General features: G+C 39.1%; 2 protein-coding genes across 2 annotated transcripts in view; one reads left to right on the forward strand and one right to left on the reverse strand.

Annotated features, from left to right (window-relative positions):
• Positions 1-21878, forward strand: part of gnal (guanine nucleotide binding protein (G protein), alpha activating activity polypeptide, olfactory type) — a 238373-nt gene that overhangs the window by 193441 nt on the left and 23054 nt on the right. The window lies entirely within an intron of this gene.
• On the reverse strand, positions 12004-14594 carry LOC306863583 (uncharacterized protein). The gene is made up of 4 exons (XM_079407006.1): positions 13642-14594; positions 13385-13540; positions 13132-13227; positions 12004-12783 (listed from the first exon to the last, which is right to left on the reverse strand). The coding sequence occupies exons 2-4, from the start codon at positions 13457-13459 to the stop codon at positions 12475-12477; spliced, it is 480 nt and encodes a 159-aa protein (XP_079263132.1). The 5' UTR covers positions 13460-13540; positions 13642-14594; the 3' UTR covers positions 12004-12474.

The following is a 21878-nucleotide window of genomic DNA, read 5'->3' on the forward strand; positions in this document are numbered from 1 at the left end:
CTAAAACCAAGGGTGTCCTAATATTGGTGCGGAGGACTTTAAATATTTATATTTTAGAGAAAGGTTGTGATACAAATGGTAGAATAACACGTATAAAAACAATAGTGGGGAACAGGAATATTGTATACTCTCAGTTTATGCCCCTTGTACTCCTGACCCTACTTTTTTCTCTGTTTTGTCAACCTATCTCTTGAAGTTTTCAGATTTTGAAATTGTATTGGGTGCAGATAAAAAAATTCTGTAATGTCACATATCCTAGATAGATCTGGACCAAAGGAATCACACTCTCAAGCTTTGTGTTCTGACAAACTTCGGCAAAAAAAAAAAAAAAAGGTTTTAGTCCTAAAATTACACAACAATGAAAAGTTTGCTAATATTTCAGATGTGAAATCCCAATCTGGGCTCATTATGACAGACCCAAAAGACATTAATATCGCTTTTCACTCTTTTTACTCTAACCTCTATACTTCCGCTGATGGTGACCCTGACACTCTTACCTAGGCTGTCAAATTTGGATTCGGAATACCTGGCTGAACCGATCTCTCTTCAGGAGCTTGAGTCAGCAATTCGATCTATGAGCGAGGGGAAATCCCCAGGCATAGATGGCATTCCAATCGAATTGTATACTACTTTTTGGTCGGATTTAGGCCCCCTCATGTTAGATATGATACATTTTTCAGTTACTCAAGGCTCATTTCACCCGTCCATTAATATAGTTGTTATCAGAATCAGAATATCAGAATATATATATAGTTGTTATTTCTCTCTTGTTAAAAAAAGATAAAGATCCAACTTCCTGTTCAAGTTACCGGCCACTTTCTTTGATAGGGACTGATGTTAAATTATATGCTAAAGTACTATCTCCTCGTCTAGAGAAATTTACGAATAAGCTAGTTCAAACAGGATTCATTAAATCTCGCTCAGCTTCCGATAACTTACACAGGTTATGTCATATTATTAATTCAAAGAATAGTTTGTCCTCTCCTTGTGCAGTATTATCTCTAGATGCGATGAAAGCTTTTGACCAGCTAGAATGGAACTATTTATGGGCGGTTCTACAGCATCTGGGTCTAGGATCGAGTTTCATAAATATGATAAAAGCTCTGTATGCCAATCCAGCAGCCAATGTTCTCACAGGTGCTGTTCACTCTAACCCATTCTTTATACATCGAGGTACTCGTCACACTGTAAAAAGTGATAAGTTGACTTACAGTCAGGTCCATAAATACTCCCTCACTATCACAATTACAATGAGCAGATAAAAGGTCCAGAGTTCATTTCAAGTGTGCTATTTGCATTTGGAATCTGTTGCTGTCAACTGTCAAGAAGAGATCCAAAGACCTGTCACTATCAGTGAAGCAAGCCATCATTAGGCTGAAAAAACAAAACAAACCCATCAGAGAGATAGCAAAAACATTAGGCGTGGCCAAAACAACTGTTTGGAACATTCTTAAAAAGAAGGAACGCACCGGTGAGCTCAGCAACACCAAAAGACCCGGAAGACCACGGAAAACAACTGTGGTGGATGACTGAAGAATTATTTCCCTGGTGAAGAAAACACCCTTCACAACAGTTGGCCAGATCAAGAACACTCTCCAGGAGGTGTAGGCGTATGTGTGTCAAAGTCAACAATCAAGAGAAGACTTCACCAGAGTGAATACAGAGGGTTCACCACAAGATGTAAACCATTGGTGAGCCTCAAAAACAGGAAGGCCAGATTAGAGTTTGCCAATCGACATCTAAAAAAGCCTTCACAGTTCTGGAACAACATCCTATGGACAGATGAGACCAAGATCAACTTGTACCAGAGTGATGGGAAGAGAAGAGTATGGAGAAGGAAAGGAACTGCTCATGATCCTAAGCATACCACCTCATCAGTGAAGCATGGTGGTGGTAGTGTCATGGCGCGGGCATGTATGGCTGCCAGTGGAACTGGTTCTCTTGTATTTATTGATGATGTGACTGCTGACAAAAGCAGCAGGATGAATTCTGAAGTGTTTCGGCCAATATTATCTGCTCATATTCAGCCAAATGCTTCAGAACTCACTGGACGGCGCTTCACAGTGCAGATGGACAATGACCCAAAGCATATTGCAAAAGCAACAAAAGACTTTTTGAAGGGAAAGAAGTGGACTGTTATGCAATGGCCAAGTCAATCACCTGACCTGAATCCGATTGAGCATGCATTTCACTTGCTGAAGACAAAACTGAAGCGAAAATGCCCCAAGAACAAGCAGGAACTGAAGACGGTTGCAGTAGAGGCCTGGCAGAGCATCACCAGGGATGAAACCCAGCGTCTGGTGATGTCTATGCGTTCCAGACTTCAGGCTGTAATTGACTGCAAAGGATTTGCAACCAAGAATTAAAAAGTGAAAGTTTGATTTATGATTATTATTCTGTCCCATTACTTTTGGTCCCTTAACAAGTGGGAGGCACATATGCAAACTGTTGTAATTCCTATACCGTTCACCTGATTTGGATGTAAATACCCTCAAATGAAAGCTGACAGTCTGCAGTTAAAGCACATCTTGTTCGTTTCATTTGAAATCCATTGTGGTGGTGTATAGAGCCAAAAATGTTAGAATTGTGTCGATGTCCCAATATTTATGGACCTGACTGTAACTTAAAAAACATTTAGGAAACCCGTTGCCTTAAAAAAAATTTAAGTAAATAATAATTGTAAAAAATAAGTTGTGAACTTGACAATTCACTTAACAAATTTTTTTAAAATATTATTTACTTAATTTTAAGTCAACGGGTTTCCTCATCACTGTAAAAAGTGATAAGTTGACTTAACTTAAAAAAATTGAGGAAACCCGTTGCCTTAAAATTATCAAGTAAATAATAATAATAAAAAATAAGTTAAGTGAACCTGACAATTCACTTAACTTAATTTTTTAATTATTATTTACTTGATCATTTTAAGGCAAGGGGTTTCCTCAATTTTTTTAAGTTAAGTCAACTTATCACTTTTTGGAGTGCAGGGTTGCCCGCTGTCTCCTCTGTTATTTTCCCTATCCTTGGAACCCTTAGCTTAAGCGGTCCGACAATCTGAAATTATTTCTCCCATAAATATACGGAATACTCATCATCATATTTCTTTGTGTGCTGATGATATCTTATTGTTTTTGGAGAAGCCGTCACATTCTATTCCTCATGTGCTGAATTTATTTGACCATTTTGGATCTCTCTCAGGGTTTAAAATCAATAAGTCATGTTTACTTCCCCTCAATTCTAAAATTGATTCCATGTCCCTTTCTATATCTATTCCATTGGTTCAAAACTTTAAGTACTTGGGGAAAGATGTTTTTCCTTCCCTGCAGGAAATCGTGGTAACACTTTACGGTAAGGGTACACAAATGACCATGAATTCATGCATAAATTCATGCATGAACTATGCGTTACTTCATGTATTAATATCTCATGAACAGAGGTGGGTAGAGTACTCAAAAACTGTACTCAAGTAAAAGTAAAAGTACTTGTAGAAATATTTACTCAAGTAAAAGTAAAAGTAATCGTCTGAATAGTTACTTGAGTATGTCACGGGAGAAACGAGGTCTGGGTCCAAATGCAGGTGAGGTGATATTTTAATATAACAAAAGGCCAACACGGCACAACAAACACATATAAAACATAAACAAGGCAGGTTAACAGGCAGGATCAGGCAAGACATGAAACATAAGACAATGCAACCAGACAGAGAGACGGGTGCAGAGACACTTTATAGTTCATGGTGATCCGGATCAGCTGTGAGTGAACTGATTGTGTGAGACGCGTGTAATCATCCAGGTGAGTGCAATGTGAGTGTAGAGTCCGGGAGGAAGGGAGCTGGCGACCTCTGGTGGGGAAAGGGCAGACCTGCAGCCCGGCCTCGTGACAGTACCCCACCTCTAAGGAACGGCTTCCAGACGTTCCCCTAGATCTAACAGCCCGGAGGGGGGTGAAGCAGTGACACAGGGGGAGGGATGGCGGGCCAGGTCCGTGTGGGGGCAGAGGGCCTGTCAACAGAGGCCGAGCAGGACGCCAGGGCGGATCCGGCAGAGCAGGGAACTTGAGTGGAGCCGGCAGGGCACAGAGCTTGGGAGGATCGTGCGCGGCCACCGCCGCCTCGGGAGCGCTGTTCGCGGCCGCTTCGGCGGGCTCGGGGGCGGTCTCCGCCGCTTCGGCGGGCTCGGGGGCGGTCTCCGCCGCTTCGGCGGGCTCGGGGACGGTCTCCGCCGCTTCGGCGGGCTCGGGGGCGGTCTCCGCCGCTTCGGCAGGCTCGGGGGCGGGCTGGGGAGCGGTCTCCGCCGCTTCGGCGGGCTCGGGAGCGGGCTCGGGGACGGTCTCCGCCGCTTCGGCGGGCTCGGGGGCGGTCTCCGCCGCTTCGGCAGGCTCGGGGGCGGGCTCGGGAGCGGTCTCCGCCGCTTCGGCGGGCTCGGGAGCGGTGTCCGCCGCTTCGGCGGGCTCGGGAGCGGTCTCCGCTGCTAACTCCACCCTGAAGTCTGAGCCGCTCATCCACAGGAGCAGGTTGATGTAGTTCTCCAGCGACTCCTCGGGGTCCCAGAGTGGCGCCAGGGACTTGAAGGGCTCGGCTAAACCCCCCCTGAAAAAAACCATGAGACAGGTCTTCTCTATAAACGCCTGCCGAGCCACTCCAATAAAATCCCTGGCGTAATCCTCCATGCTCCGGTCTCCCTGGCGGATGTTAAGCAGCCTCCCTGCTGGACCCATGTTTGCTGGTTGCATTCTATCACGGGAGAAACGAGGTCTGGGTCCAAATGCAGGTGAGGTGATATTTTAATATAACAAAAGGCCAACACGGCACAACAAACACATATAAAACATAAACAAGGCAGGTTAACAGGCAGGATCAGGCAAGACATGAAACATAAGACAATGCAACCAGACAGAGAGACGGGTGCAGAGACACTTTATAGTTCATGGTGATCCGGATCAGCTGTGAGTGAACTGATTGTGTGAGACGCGTGTAATCATCCAGGTGAGTGCAATGTGAGTGTAGAGTCCGGGAGGAAGGGAGCTGGAGACCTCTGGTGGGGAAAGGGCAGACCTGCAGCCCGGCCTCGTGACAGAGTAAGAGTAAAAAAGTATCGGATAAAAAACTACTCAAGTACTTAGTTACTAGTTACTTTGGATCATATAGGTACTGAATATAGTCTATTTTTATTTAGATATATAGAGTACATTTATGTAATGTGTGTGTGTGCCGTTCAAAATATATATTTTTTTGTTTTATTTTTTAATGTAATTTATTTCAGTGATGCAGATCAGAATTTTCATCAGCCTTTTTCGCCAGTCTTCAGTGTCACATGATCCTTCAGAAATCATTCCAATATGTTGATTTATTATCAATGCTGCTCTTTTTAGCTTTCTATTCATCAAAGAATCCCGAACAAAATGTCACAGGTTCCAAAAAATATTAAACAGCAAAACTGTTTCAAACACTGGTAATAAATCAATATATTATAATGATTTCTGAAGGACCATATGACTCTGAAAACTGGAGTAACAGCTGATGAAAATTCTGATTTGCATCACTGAATTAAATTATAATTTAAAGTAAATTAATTATGTATTATTCTATAACCTCTGACACTGAAACCTCTGAAAACTCCTCACATGACTGCTCTGAACATAACGAAACAAATGCATATTCACGGATCTTCTGTTCTGCAAAATGTAAACAAATGTAGCCTATATTTTTGCAAGCGTAAATATTGTAAAAATATGCATATTAATTGTGTCTAGAACAGGCCGCGCGCCGCTGCGCAGAGCTAACGCGGGTTCCGCGGGGGTTCATTTCATACTCTGAGACAGCTTATTTAATGTATAAATTACATTGTATTTAATGTAAGGTACATGTACAACAAACTGGTAATGTCATAGTGGTATCGTGGCCTATACCTGTGGAACAGTAGACAGCACACGCAGTGTTCATCTAATAAAGATCTTCATATAGCTCTAGCAAACAAGCCTTTGCAGATTTGCTTTGAACTGACTGTAGATCCAAAGCCACGTCTTCAGCGCTCTTGATGTTCTTAAACTCTCTGTTATCTGAGTGAGAACCGCTTCAGAGACACAGCGCGTGCGGCAGGGAACTGAACGAATCATTCAAACGGATTCGCGAACCGATTCACTGATTTGCCAACTGATTTGATCAAGCCTTCGAACAGAATCGACTCAAAAGAACGAATCATTCGCGAATGGGCATCGTTCATTGCCCAGAGAAAAGTAGACGGCGCGTTTGGAATAAACTGAAGCATTTTTAACTTGTATTTCATTAAGATACAGTAACGAGAGGAGAGTCGCCCACAGTAACGAAGTAAAAGTACCGTGTTTTCTCTAAAAATATACTTGAGTAAGAGTAAAAGTACCCATTTTAAAATATACTCTAAAAGTATTAGTTACCCAAAAAATGTACTCAAGTAAATGTAACGAAGTAAATGTAACTCGTTACTACCCACCTCTGCTCATGAATTATCAGGAACTAACAAGAATTCAAAGTATTTCTATCATGACTTCATGGATGAACAACACATTAAGACATTAACTAAGATGGGTACATCACCATGATTTATGATTTATTACGCATGATCATGATGTTTTCTTTGTTCAGAAAAAAAAAAAAATTTACTATCCACTGTGGATAAATCTATACTTTTGGTACATGAATCATCATGAATTCATGCTGAAGGAGCGGATGCCGATCTACCATACCCTTCACAATAATATTATTTCATTATTTCTTGTGTTTATTAATCAAGTTATTGATCAGTATTTAACCCTCTGGGCCCTGAGGGTGTTTTGGGGGCCTGGAGAACTTTCGACATGCCCTGACATTTGTGCTTTTTTCAGTTGCTTATAAAAATGGCTAAAGTCTAATAACACTGTAAACAGCACAAACTGGGCTACAATGTTATGTTAGCAGCATTTGTCTACATGATTGTGTTTGTGAGAAAACAACGTTTATGCGTGGTTAGTGAAAAACTAAAATTTTGAAGTCACTGAAATAAGACCATAAAACACATACAGAACAATTGTTTACAAGACTTTTGAGAACCAGATCTTGTAGGCTAGAATATTTACTTCACAATTATGTGAAAATTATTCAGCTTACTTATTCACAGAAAACAATATATTGATTTAAATGTTTAAAGACATGTTTTGTTACTGAAAGCCAATATGCGAGGGAGTGGTAATGGGCTTGAATATTAAGTGGTTCTCACCTGAGAGACAAAGGGCCCTCCCCTAAAGCTGCTAATGGGCCATCAGTGTGACTGTGACTGAGGCAGGTAAGAGAGAGTGTGAGGAGACTGAAAAGATTGGGTTTTTAAATGATTTGTATTTTATTTACAACACAGTATAATCAAAACATACATAATGAAGGTCAAAGAAACATTATTGTGCACACTGATCTAATCACAGAGATGTGAACAGACTTTGACTCGTTCCTGCAACAGATTCTGTTCAACAAGTGAAACAGATAAATCATACCTGATATTTACGTGTTATTTAAGTGTTTCTGCTACTTTCCATGGATTCAAGAAGAAACTGTTGAACTCTCTTCACTGACGCTTTGTTTATGCTCCGCGCGCACGGGTCACGTGGTTATTTGCATGTGAACACGAGGGGGCGGGATCTCATTAAAAATAATGAGTTAGACGGGACAGACTGAACATCGTGTTGGTTTCATACGGATTACTTTATCACAGAATATTTGTTTTCGATATGACTTCATTTGAAAGTGGACACTTCAGGCTTTCTATAGATATAACTCTCATGTCTGTGTGTTGAGTATTCGCTGAGTTACACTTCATTTTAGTGACGCATTTCTGAAAACAGATCGCGGAGACGGAGAAGACAGAGAGCGCACCCTGTTTGTTTTCTTTATTCTTCAAAAGCACAAAGTTTAGTTGTTATTATGAATGTATACAAATAAAAGAAGACCCCTTACAGATTCGAATGGTGTATTGCTCTTATCTGAACGATCAAAAATGGCGGAGTAATTCAAGCTCATTTCTGCCTTATCAGGAAAATCTGCCCCAAAACGCGTATTCGTGTTTGTCGGGCTCAGAGGGTTAACCTCCTAGGTTATTTGATGATTGACATGGTTCCATACTGAAGTCTATTCTGTTCATAGGGTCACAGTGCCATGATTAGGTCAGGGTGACCTCCCATCTACATGAGCAACTACTGCTGTTTTATGATATTGTTTGCAACTTGCTTACTGAGCAATTTAACTCGTATTTGCATAATAGATATTAAATAATCCTGCATTATTCTGTATTTTTACACTCTAAAAAGAGACAAGCATAGTGTGTGTGTAATGAACCATGCTGAATGCTGGTAAGACTCTTGCCAGAGCCAGGCCACCTTGAACAGAAGATATGTGTTGGGTTTTAACCGTCAATTCCCTTACAATGCATAGAAACATAGCATTATTTTGTGCATGTAAAGCTACTTACCTCATGCATGCATACAGGCTAGAATAGTATGTCAATTAATTTGAGAACTAATGTTTTTCATTAATTATGAGTTTTCAAGCACGTTCATGTCATCCTCATATAGCCTGCAGTAAATGGACAGACCCCAACATTGGCCAATCACAGCACATAGCTTGTAAATTCTGTTGGCATCCAAATACAGTACTCATCATTAACTAAGCATTAGCTTCTCATGACTTCATCGTGTGTGGCCCCTCAACTAAAGTGGTGACCAGACCCCAACATTGGCCAATAACAGCACATAACTTGTAAATTCTGTTGACATCCAAATACAGTACTCATCATTAACTAAGCATTAGCTTCTCATGACTTCTTCATATGTGTGGCCCCTCAACTAAAGTGGTGACTTGGTCCTTTTAAATATGGATAAACGTTGTGTTATTAATGATGGCATAATTGTGAAATTACATGAATATGAACATGAAAATTTAAGCTTTTGCACACAATGCACTGTGGACACAAAAATACTTTGATCTCAACTTTCTGCTTTATTCTTGAACAGTAACCCATTTCTTAACACAGTTAAATCAACAGAAATGCAAAAAATAGGTAATTAGCTGCAAAGCAATTTTGAGTTTACTCAACTTCCGTAGTTAGTTATGCCAAATCATTGTAGAAAGTGGATTGAAATTGCTAGTTTAAGTTAGGTATACCTTCTTCAGTAAGCACATCTAACTAGTCATCATGAGTAGGGTTGGGCATCGAGAACCGGTTCCAACTTGGAACCGTTAAAAAAATAACGATGCCATTGGAATTGTTTCTAAAATTTGTTTTCGATTCCGATCATCGGTTCCAAACGCGCAAGTTTTGGTTTCCATTGTGGCCACCGTATTTCCGGAAGTGCTTGCCGCGCGCTTGTTCAGTTGCAGCTATGGAGCACGGTAAGCGGCGCTCAAAAGTGTGGCTTTATTTCACACTAAAAAAGCCTGGGTCGGCACAGTGCAACACATGTGACAAAATGATATCTTGCACGGGAGGATGCACTACGAATATGACGAAACGCCTACATGATGTACAAATTAAGGAGTGTAGCGTGTTTGACGTGCTGCGCAGGTCCACTGTCTCGTCCTCCTTGGGCAACCCTGCGCTAACCAACGTTAGTAACGTTACCTCGTCACAACAATCAGATAAGTGACAACAATAAAGCGCTTGACCAAATTTGGTGAACAACAACGTTACTGAAATTTTTTTTTTTCCCTCGTAGATGAATGTAGCGTTATGCAAATTGCCCACGCTAGTAGCAGTCCTAATATTACTGCTGCTAATGCTAAACCGGTGGAGACTCGTTGTGAAACTCCATTGGCAGCAAAGCAGGGGAAAATGCCAGCGGAGAAAGTGGAAGAGTGCCACAGAAAAGTTACCGCATATGTGGTAATTTTCTCCTACATGGGCTGCAGCTCCTAAAACTAAAACTCATATTGAATCAAAATAAAATTATCCTCTGTGAAATCAAATGAGCCTGTGACATGTTTTGACTCCAGCCCACAAAGAATCGGAATTGAGAATCGAAAAGAACCGAAATCGAAAGGAAGAATCGGAATCGGAATCAGAATCGTTCAAATCAAAACGATGCCCAACCCTAATCATGAGTTTGTTTAAAGTTAAAAAGGGGGTTGAGTGAACTTTAAGAAACGAGTAGGGAGAACTACTGTAAGGGTATTACATATAATATTAATACATAATTTAAAGAAATAGTTTAATTTAGCTCAAAGGGAATAATTTATGATTTTATAGGGATTTGAACAGAATCGGTATTGCGGCGATTCACTGAACGAGCCGTATGACAAACTCTGCACTGGATATTAAAATCCCAAATATAGTGAAAACACTATTAAATAGCACAGTAACAAAATCGACAGATTAAGGCATTAACTTGTGAGCAGAAAACACAAGATACTTCTCTTTTCAATGTAAATAAGATTTTATTTATATAAACCTAAGACATAAACTAATCTAACACATTAACACAAGCATTCACACATTCACACTTTGCAGAAAGAGAGAAAGTGAGGAAAGGATGAGTTTAAGAGAATGGAAATGTGAAATCCCAAGTTTACAGCAGTATGTTCAATTGCATAGACCTGACCATCAACCATCAATCACTTATTTAACCCTCGCTTTGAGTTTCTCAATGAGGCTAATTCAGTCACCAATTCAGAACTTGGAGGCGTTGCTTGCTTGCCTGTGTTACGGGGTTTCCTTTGTGTCGTCGTTGCAGACAGGGGGTTCCCCAAAGTGTCTGGAAGTTCAGTAGTCTTTGAAGCGTTGGGCGTTGGCTGAACATGCGGAGTTGGGTCTGCTGGAAGTTTAAAGTGAGTGCAGTCGAAGCTGGACTTTGTATCAAACTTACATTAACACACGAAACTCCACGGAAAGAAAAGAAACTAAAGTAAAATAATAAAATTAAAAGGATGTGACGAGACTAAGTTGTTCTCTTCTCATTATGGCACGTGGGCCAGAAGAAAGAGAGAGTGAGAGAGCGCAGCCAGAGAACGCGGCAAGAGGGTGTAAAGAGCTAAGAGAGAGAATTTTACGATGTCCTGAGTTCTAAACTCAGCTTCCAGACCGTCCCCTCTGGACGTCTTGACCAATTAGATACTGTCCTTGCTTGGGGTGTTGCTCTGTTCCTCCACCAAATCATAAATCAACTTGTTATCTGTTCAGTCAGAGGTCCAAACTTTACAGGCTCGTGCAAAGTATACCTTTCCAACATTGATTTTTATAACAAGACTATGATACATTTGACTAAGAATTGATTTGAAGAAACACTTAAAGCATGAATTTTCAAACTCGTACATACTAAACATGAACTGGAATCCCTCAGCTATTCAATAATGATTAAAAAGACATACATATTATTTGATTAAAACATGATATGTGGGTACAACATAAAAATGTCCTTTTAGGATGATTTTATGTGCATATGGAGAAGAAAGTCTTTGTGCAGTTCTAAGGAGAACGAAGGCATTTTCTTTAAACAAAGGAATGTTGGTTTGGACTGTCTTCTATGTGTGGAGACCGGCCCAAGAGAGAGTCTGTAGCTAGTGATTTCCTATCACAGGTTTCTTGATTACTTGCAACAAATTTGACAGTCTCCTTCCTGAATTGGAATTATCAATAAGTGTTTCTTTTTGTCTCAGTGTTGCAAGTTGTTTGGTGAAAGAGGCAGGAATCCGATTTATGGCGTTGTCCTGTTACAGCTTTGAGGCCCTTCTGCATTCCAGCTCCTCAGGTTTCAGTGTTCTGATGCATCTTAAAATTGTCTGATTCAGTCTCTGATATCCTACACTACAGACCTGAAGTTCAGTAAACTCAAAAAAGCTTTACAGCAAATTGCCTTAATTTTTTAAGTTGGTTCAACTTAATTTTCTTCTTTTAGTTTACAGCTGTAAATCTTGCATTCAAACTTCTTCCACAGATTCCTGTATGGCCTTCATTTTAAAAATCAAACACAGATTGCAAACCATACTGTAAACACAATAAAAAAAGACTCATTTTTACAGAAAAAAATTTATTTGACAATTCTGCCAAGCGACACATTTTCTGTCAGCATGCAATGCAAAAATTGGACTATAATTTGACTATAATTCTACGCCACTCATCAAAATTATTGAAAAAATATATATAAAATAAAATTTAAATAAAATGAAAGGCAAAAAGAGAGGCAAAAATCTTAATTCTTTAAATCTTGTTATGCCTTTAAAGTGCTGGAGCAACAAAATTGTTCTCAAAGTGCCAGAATAACAATATTAAAATGCTGCAGCAATAAACAAGACTTCAGAGTTTCAACATGCACTAGGGAAATCAAGTATTACAACTGTTAAAAGAAAACTTGAAAGTCATAAAACCTTACATTAAAACTCAAAACTGTCTTTGGCATATGTTGTACTGTTATACAGCTACTGAACAAACAGGAACAAATCAGTACTTGCACCTTTTATTAGCCTTATGAACTGCAGCTACTTAAACTTTAACTATTTGTTTTTGAAGTACTACTTGCAGAGCACTGGGGGTCAAGGCCAATAAACACTTTCTGAATTGTATCAAAGGTGTATTTTAGTTCTTTAGGATCGCTAATGTTGAGGGCATAAATCAAGCCAAATACGAGAGCAACAGGTGTAGGGAGGTCTTGCACATTATCCAGCACAACTTGCTCCTCTAGTACTACAGACAGGCACCTTACATTTGGGTTTGAATGGATGATGGCAACGTCATCTTCAACGACAGTTAAGACCCCCATCTTCATCCCTTTTGTGCAAGTGTCTTCTGGGTCTGTGTCCTGCAGTAAAAAGCAGCATAAAGACAGAATCAAAACCCATTTTTTAATTGATTGAATTCTGCTGGACTACAAAGAGCTTTTTATATTGTTTGAGATAGGTCACTCAAAAATCACACATGCCGTAATTTTCCATTGTGTTTGCTTGGATATAACACTTTAATTTGTGCTGTCAGACACATCACACAGAAGGATGCGACTAGGATTATTCAATAAATAACTTTTTGCCAACACTTTGTCTCCTCCATTCTACTCTTTCCCCTGCCGTTTGGCTTATAGAACAGTTAGCAGATTAGTTTCGGACACCAGACAAAAGCATATGCTGATAACAGACTGATAACACACACTTACCAGGCAAGACTTCAGGAAATTTCCAGACTTTTCCCTCATAAACAAAGGTAGACCTTTGAGAGCTGTAGCTTTCCTTTGATCAAGCACATCAGAAGCCTGGAAAACACAGAAAAAGTTATATGCATTTTATATTTAACCAAAATCTTAGGGCTTACCTTTAACGGGCCACTATTATGCTCATTCACAGGTTACACATTTTACAATATGTTTACATGATGACACTAAGTAATTACTTAAGTTGCTAAATAATTACTTGATCAAGTTGGTCTAGGAGGGTCTTCATTTCATCTCCATAGGCTCCACCACGTGATCGGTACAACATGATCATCTTTGATGCGTATTCATCCAAAGAAGACAAAAAAGCACTCTTCAGGTTGGATTGTGTAATTCTGTAAAACTCGGCACCGACCTTAAAACACACACACACATACACAGTGAACAGTAAGAATTAAGACTACACAAATTAATTAATCTTTAAATAAATAAATAATCTCAAATACAAAAACTCACCTGATATTCCAAAATCAATGTTGGCCATTGTTTTAAGACATCAGCCACAAGAGGTTCTTCATCAACTATCTCCTTCCTTCTCAGAATGTCAGTTCCATTTTGGAGTCAACAATTGCCATGTTGAAATGTTTCTTCTTCCTTTCCTCCTGTAGTGCATCTTTTTCCTTCTGTAAGGAACAATCTGTCTGCCCTACTGGGTTGTCTGGGAGAAAGTTTATCTCGCATCTCTTTGCTTTCTTTAAACATCTAGAGTCATTGTTCACTCTTTTTTGGTTCACAGCGACTTCAGAGCAACCTGCCGTTCATAGTTTCTGACGGTAGTTCCCAACCTTATATTTGATGCTCATAGTCCAGCTGTGATAACCTGTTCCTGAGCCTGGGTCCTTCAGACAGATACTTTCCAATCAGTGCAGCAGACACAGACTCCAAATCTTGATTGTTTGGTTAAGCTTTGAATGAAAAAATAGCTTGAGCTATGCTATCCAGGATGTCCATTTTCATTTCTCTTGGTACTGTGAGCAGTGTTCCATCTTCTTTAAAATTCCCTTTCTCAAGCCGCAACTCAACATCATAAGAGAATTTGGGAATCGGGAAAGGAGATGGCCACTGAGAATTTTCACGCTGTCTCACAGACACAAAGGGGAAACTCTGGTTTGAGCTATCAGATGGGGAGGACATACTGGCAGTGTCTAAAGAAGAAATTGAGGTCTCTGGTTCTGATTCTTCAGGTACTTTCAGGAGTATCTTCAGCACTGCTCTTTCTGGTGGAAGCCCTGTTATATTGATGAAGTTACAGAGTTCATTTCCAAACTCAGGATCCTCAAACTGAATCAGAAAATCATCCTTGATTTCAAGCCTTTCTTGAAGAATTGTTTTCAAGTGTTCAACCGAAGTGAGATTTTCCAAAATATCCAGCCTCCTAATATTATCAGGGGCCAACACAACACAGAGTCGCATATTCTGTAAAACAAAATTCTGATTAAAAATAAATCGAGTACATTAAGTATATGGGAAAGCTTAATATGTGGTAACGTAAAATTATTTAAAAGGGGTAGTTCAAAAATGAAAACTTTCATAATTTTCTAAGCCTTGCCAAGTCACGTCATTCCAAATCTGTGTTACTTTCTAATGCAGAAGAAACAAAATAAGATTTTTTAGAATGAATATCACTGTCTGTCTTTTCAACACAACAGCAGTGTATACTGACTTGCTTAAAGGTTCCAAAGACATGACATATCATTTCAAAAATGAAATTCTGTCATTAATTACTCACCCTCATGTCGTTCCAAACCTGTAAGACCTTTGTTCGTCTTTGGAACACAAATTAAGATTTTTTTTTTATTATTAAATCCGAGAGCTCTCCGACCCTGCATAGACAGCAAGCATCCTACCACGTTCAAGGTCCAGAAAGGTACCAAGAACATTGACAAAATAGTCCATGTGACATCAGTGGCTCAACTGTAATTTTATGAAGCTACGAGAATACTTTGTGTGCAAAAAATCTAAAATACCTTTATTCAAGATTTCTTCTCCACCCTTAGTGCCATTTTGGAGAGAACCAACAAAAAGTATTGTGTTTCAAAGATGAACAAAGGTCTTAGTGACATCAGTAACATTTGACTGCAGATTCTGCATAGGATCTCCCGGCTCTTCCGACCCTGTCTCTTCATTGCTTTCCAAATGATCAGTTCGCAATGTAACAGAAGATCTAAAATCTTCAAAACCTTGAGATTTATGCTTCCGAGATACGTGGCTACTAAAAGTTGAAAGGACATTGGTTGTCAGCTCACAATCTTTAAAAGGACATTTGACTGTGTCATGCCTCCTCAAATGATTTCTGATATGGTTTAAAAACTGGGATGGCTGACAAACATCTTTGAAATCACATAACTCACATGAAAAATTAAAGTGGTCAGTAACTTCAGCAGTGTGTTTGTGCGATCTTGTCAAGTGTTTTTTAACGCACCTACAGTTTTAAAAGTGCAGACGCAGTCAGTATACAAACAAGGATGCTGCCAGGATCGCCCTTGATAGTGCCGAAGCCTGTAGTGTTTCAAGAGGACCTCTCTGCTACTGTGGGAAAATTTGCAAAGCTTACACTGCATTCCAAACCTATGAAAATAAAAATAAAAACAGTTTGACGTGCAGTGTTACATTCCAACTAAATTGACATTAATTGTTTAAAACACAACATAAATATTACATACAAAAAAGGAGAATATTAGATGAATCACATGCAATGCAAAATAATAATGGCACATTACATTTAACTAAATGGTGCTAAGAAGAGCTATGCTTTTTATATATATATATATATATATATATATATATATATAAAAAAAAAACTAAGCTCCGGAAATACTAGACATTTGCTGATAATTCAACATTATTTTTCGGTGTTTTAGACTGGATGTTATGTAAAGCACGTTGTGTTGTATGTCTAAGATCAGAAACAACCACACGGTTAACAAGGTTAAGAATAACTTGCAAGTAAAATGCTGTTTTCCCCCTCTATTTAACACTACTAACCTACAATAGTGACGACTTTCCTTGTTGCTTGTGTAACGTTATTCACTCAGGAAGATTACTTTTTTTTCCAAGTAGTGCTCTGTTTTGTGGCGTGGCTGGATGAACAATAATCATGTTTTTTGCATTAACGTTAGCTACAACTGATTTGCAGAAATCAAAACTCGGTGAAATGGAACTGACCAAAAAAAAAAAAAAAACTTTCCCTCTATCTTTCTCTCCACCTACTAGCTTGTACTTATTTGAACAATGACTGAGACTTGGTGTTACGAGCACTTCCTCTGTCTGACTGCCTCTTCAAGATGAATCGCTTTTTGTATTCCCCAATTGTAAGTCGCTTTGGATAAAAGCGTCTGCTAAATGTAAATGTAAATGACCAGCTGGCAGAGGATTCTGTTTGGTCTTCCTCTTAACGCAAATCAAGCAAAGATATATATATATATATATATATATTGTTATTTATATATATATATATATATATATATATATTGTTATATATATATAAATAATTCTCAATTCAGCATGTGTAATTCGCATTAGGCATATGACTGTGTTCTGTATGGTTATGGCCTTCAAATGAAGATCGCTAAATAGCTGTCTGAGCTCGTTGGAAAATATCATTACATTCCTTAGAATAGTCTTTCCAAAACACAACGTTACATTTTACGTTAAGCATTTGTGTAATTTATTTAAGTTATTTTTGATAAGAAAACTTACCTGAACCAGAGAACATCCAGCCTCTTCTAAAATGCACTTGATGAGGGGAAACCCCGCGGAAACAGACTGCACATGCGCAATGACAGGAAGTGAACGCTCCAATGAAGAAATCAAAATCTTACGTTTGCCCAACTTAATTGTTTATTTTCATTAGACAAATAGTAGTAAACATGCAGTTAAATCTTTTTTATAAGTAAACTCAACACTGTGCTCAAAAAGTTGTCCACCTAACTTATCATTTTAAACTGAGTTAACAATTTGCAAGTTGGATTTTTTTACAGTGTGCCTGGGAAGAGCTGAATTCAGTATATACACCATGAACTTTTAGTGCCTTTATCTGAAAACACTTAACAAAACCATAAAGCTGTTAAAGGATTTACAAAAATAAAAAAATAAAAAGATGAAAAAAGGTTTCACAAACAGCCTTTTTTAAAAGGTAAGGAGCCACCTTTTAATGTAACAAGATACTAATGTGGACTCCTCAAGAAATATTTAATGCTGACCTAAAATAAAAAAATGGCACAAACACATGGCATACAGAACATATACAAACTTGCTTAGTTCTTGTAAATATCCAGTAAGGATCCATCATCTTTTTTCTTTAAGATAGCTGAAGTTGTGTACTGTATTTGGATGCCAACAGAATTTACAAGTTATGTGCTGTGATTGGCCAATGTTGGTGTCTGGTCACCACTTTAGTTGAGGGGCCACACACATGATGAAGTCATGAGAAGCTAATGCTTAGTTAACTATGAGTACTATATTTGGATGCCAACAGAAGTTACAAGCTATGTGCTGTGATTGGCCAATGTTGGGGTCTGTCCATTTACTTGGCTATATGAGGATGACATGAACGTGCTTGAAAACTCATAATTAATGAAAAACATTAGTTCTCACATTAATTGACATACTGTTCTAGCCTGTATGCATGCATGAGGTAAGTAGTTTTACATGCACAAAATAATGCTATGTTTCTATGCATTGTAAGGGAATTGACAGTTAAAACCCGAGGACCAGGTGTTGAATGAAGACCAGGAGTCAGAGATGCGATCAAAAAGCATCCAATGATGAACTTCTCCACTTACTCAGGAAAAGATGCTGACACACACATACACAGACAAAACATATCTTCTGTTCAAGGTGGCCTAGCTCTGGCAAGAGACCTATCAGCATGCTCATATAGATGAGAGGTCACCCTGACCTAATAATGGCACTGCAACCCTATGAACAGAATAGACTTCAGTATGGAACCAAGTCAATCATCAAATAATCTAGGAGGTTAAATACTGATCAATAACTTGATTAATAAACACACAAGAAATAATGAAATAATATTATTGTGAAGGGTATGGTAGATCGCCATCCACTCCTTCAGCATGAATTCATGATGATTCATGTACCAAAATTATAGATTTATCCACAGTGGATAGTAAAGGCCTTTTCGTGAACAAAGAAAACATCATGATCATGCGTAATAAATCATAAATCATGGTGATGTACCCATCTTAGTTAATGTCTTAATGTGTTGTTCATCCATGAAGTCATGATAGAAATACTTTGAATTCTTGTTAGTTCCTGATAATTCCTGAGATATTAATGCATGAAGTAACGCATAATTCATGCATGAATTCATGGTAATTTGTGTACCCTTACCGTAAAGTGTTACCGAAATCGTCTCAAAAAACTATAATGGTATTCTAGCCAAAGTATCCTCAGATTTGGAAAATTGGTCTCGTCTTCCTACTTCTTTTCAGGCCCGTATATCGTGATTAAAATGAATGTTCTCCCACGTATCAATTTCTTTTCTTCCATGATTCCTCTCGCTCCACCGGTTGGCTACTGGAACAAACTAGATGCATGTGTTTCACAGCATATATGGGATGGGAAATGTCCTCGTATTAAACTGACTACCTTACAACGATGTAGATTACAGATTACTTTCTTTCCCTAATTTTAGACTGTATTCTCAAGCCTTTTCCCTCCGCCATATAGCAGTTTGGTTTGATCCTGACGCTTCTGTGTCTTGGAGAGCAATTGGGGAATCTATTGTTTATCCGTATAAATTGATGCATCTTGTTTTTTCGGGAGTTCCGCTTAGGCAGTGTAAATCTCGGTTTGGTCCCATTGTAACCCACCTCCTCTCCACATGGAGGGATGTTGAAAGGCGTTCACAACTAGCTACAAAATGTCATAGACATTCGCCCATTTTCCACAATAATAACCTTTTGTCAGGCAGTACTCCATTTCATTGTCCGCAATGGACTCATAGTAAAATAAACACTCTGGGAGATATCTATGATGATAGTGGTTAATCCTAATCACCAAATGATTCATTGGAAATTGCTGCATAGGGTTTACTTGATGCCAATGAAATGTTTTTATATGAATGCTTTAGGCACGTTTTAAGCCGCGCCATTTTTTCCATGAATGACTTTTGGGACTTCACCTTGTCTGTCCAACAAAGATCTTTACTGTTAGCTACTCTCACAGCAGCAAATAAATTGCTGGTCAACCGTTGGAATCCTCCTCACGCAATGGACAAACGAACCTGGACTGTGTATTTGTTGGACATTATCTCGATGGAACTCTCTACTTCTCGTATACATGGATCTAACGTGAAAACTGTTCATTCATGGCATTCAGCTTTTAATGTTGTCTTCTTTTCTAAAATATTTGTAAAAATTTTGTTATTTTTTAATCTATTAATATTAATTAATATATATATTTTTTTTTTTTTTTTTTTTTTTTTTTTTTTTAAGTCTACCAAGGGGTGGGATGGGTTGGGGTGGGTTCTAAATTTGTACAGCTGCTTTTTGTTTTGTACTACTGTTCCACAGAATAAAATTCAATAAACAGTTGTTAACAAAAAAAAAGTGATAAAATGATGAAAAACATGCATTTTTCTCTTAACCACACAAAAGGAAAAAGTATTGAAACAGCTAGCCGGCTAAGCGGCACATTGGCTGGTAATGTTAGACGCTTTGGGAGAGGTGCCTAGCAGTACACACTTCATAAGAATTAAGTTGCAGTTTGCACATGTTCAATAATTGTTTATGATACTCTTTAATTTTTTTTTGTTTGTACTTATGATTGTTAATCATTACTATTGGTCTACTGTGATCAGTGAAACTTCTCTTCCACTGTTGATCTTGACCACAAAATCAAAAATTAATCTTATCCGATTTATCTATCCATTTGTCAAAATGAAATGAGTTAATTAAATACAGGTAAAAATGCAAGTGAAAAATACGGAAAGTTTGAGTGATTTCAGTGTGTATTCTAAGCAATTGCGTCATGGTTACATAATGACATTAACATCCAAAGATGTTGCGATGTCATTTAACAACATTTATTTTTATCTGAAAATTATTTGGCAACACTGGTGGCCTGCACCGCTAGCGGAGGCAGCTTCGCGTTAGCATCTGGAAACAGAAGTTAGAGGCATGGCTGCTTACGGTGCTACGGCTGGTAGAGCTGTGGTGAAAAACTGAGTCGAAGCGGGAAGCGAGTGAGGCTTTGCTGCAGTGAGAACTGGGGCGCAGCCCGGGCTCGTTGAAGGCCTGCTGCTGTGACCTGGCGCTCATGGAGACAATGGTGGTGTCTAGCGAGGCGAATTCGGGGCTTGCTCGATATATTGGCCGCCTTGGCAGCTGCAGTGGATTTGGAAGTGAGGTTGGCCGATTTGCAGGGTGACGAATAGATCGTACAGATCCGCTTTGTTTACCCTCCGTGAGAACGGTGCGTCAGAATTAATGGGTGTTTGCCTCAGGCTATACTATCCGCTTTCCGAGGAAGAATTGTTGGCTCAGCCGAATGATACGAGGATGCCAGAGAAGTTGGAAATTCAGCTGAGAAGGCGAGGTTAAGCCTCGGCGTCGGGGAAATCGTGTGGCTGGTCGAGCAGGGCAGTGGCCACGATGGTTCGGCGGCAATGTCTGGTGGAGAGGGAGTGATTCTGGGGCCGGCGGATTTTTTGAGGAGCCGAAAATCTTGAGGATAGGTCACGTTGTTTGGACGAAAAAAAAAATGTTTGGGTCTGTGATATAATGGCAAGACAAGCAAACCAAATGCTGAAAGTCTAGTGATGATGAAGGTAAGACGTGCTTGATTAATTTATAGGGGTTCTCTCTTGCGCTGATTGGATAGATGGTGTAATTACTAATTGTAATGAATTGGTCGTGTTAATTATCTGTGCGTGCTCCTTCCGAAATTTGTTTATAAAATTTGTCACTTAGTGTGTAATGTTGCTTTTTGAGCATAAACAATATCTGAAAAGTTACGACGCTGAAAGTTAAATGCAAACGGATATATCGTCTTTTAAAATTCTGGCAGTTTAATGCCTACAAAAACGACTGGTAAGGGACTACAACAAGTTTCTTTCCGGGTCCATTATGTCACGGACCCAGATAAACCCCACCCCCGGGAACACGCAGCAAAGGGGGCGAGGCCATGCTGCGCTGCTTTAGAGAAGAGGAAGAGAAAACTAGGGGTGCATGTAAAAATCTATTCATATATGAATCGCGATTCTGTCTTCTAACAATTCTAATTGCTTTTGGGGCCCTGAAGAAGTTTTGACATGCCTTCAGTATCTTAAAAACATATTAATGATAACATTGTAATCAGCATGAACTGGGCTAAAATAATATGTGAGCAGCATGAATGTACATGTTTGTGTTTTTGAGAAAACAATATTTATGCATAGTTAGTGAAAAACAAAAAATTTAAAGTCACTGAAATAAGACCATAAAACACATACAGAACATTTGTTCACAAGACTTTTGGGAACTGGATGTGGTAGACTATAGAGTTCTTGCTGCAAAATTATGTGAAAATCATCTTGCTCACTCATTCACAGAAAACAATATATTGATTTAACTTTTGTGAGACATGATTTGTGTTGGAAAGGCCGTATGCGAGGGAGTGACAATGGCCATGAATATTTAGTGATTCACACGAGAGACAAAGGGCCATCCCCTAATGGGCCATCAGTCAGT

The sequence above is a fragment of the Barbus barbus genome (genome assembly GCF_936440315.1).
Source record: "Barbus barbus genome assembly, chromosome: 44".
Taxonomy (NCBI): domain Eukaryota; kingdom Metazoa; phylum Chordata; class Actinopteri; order Cypriniformes; family Cyprinidae; genus Barbus; species Barbus barbus.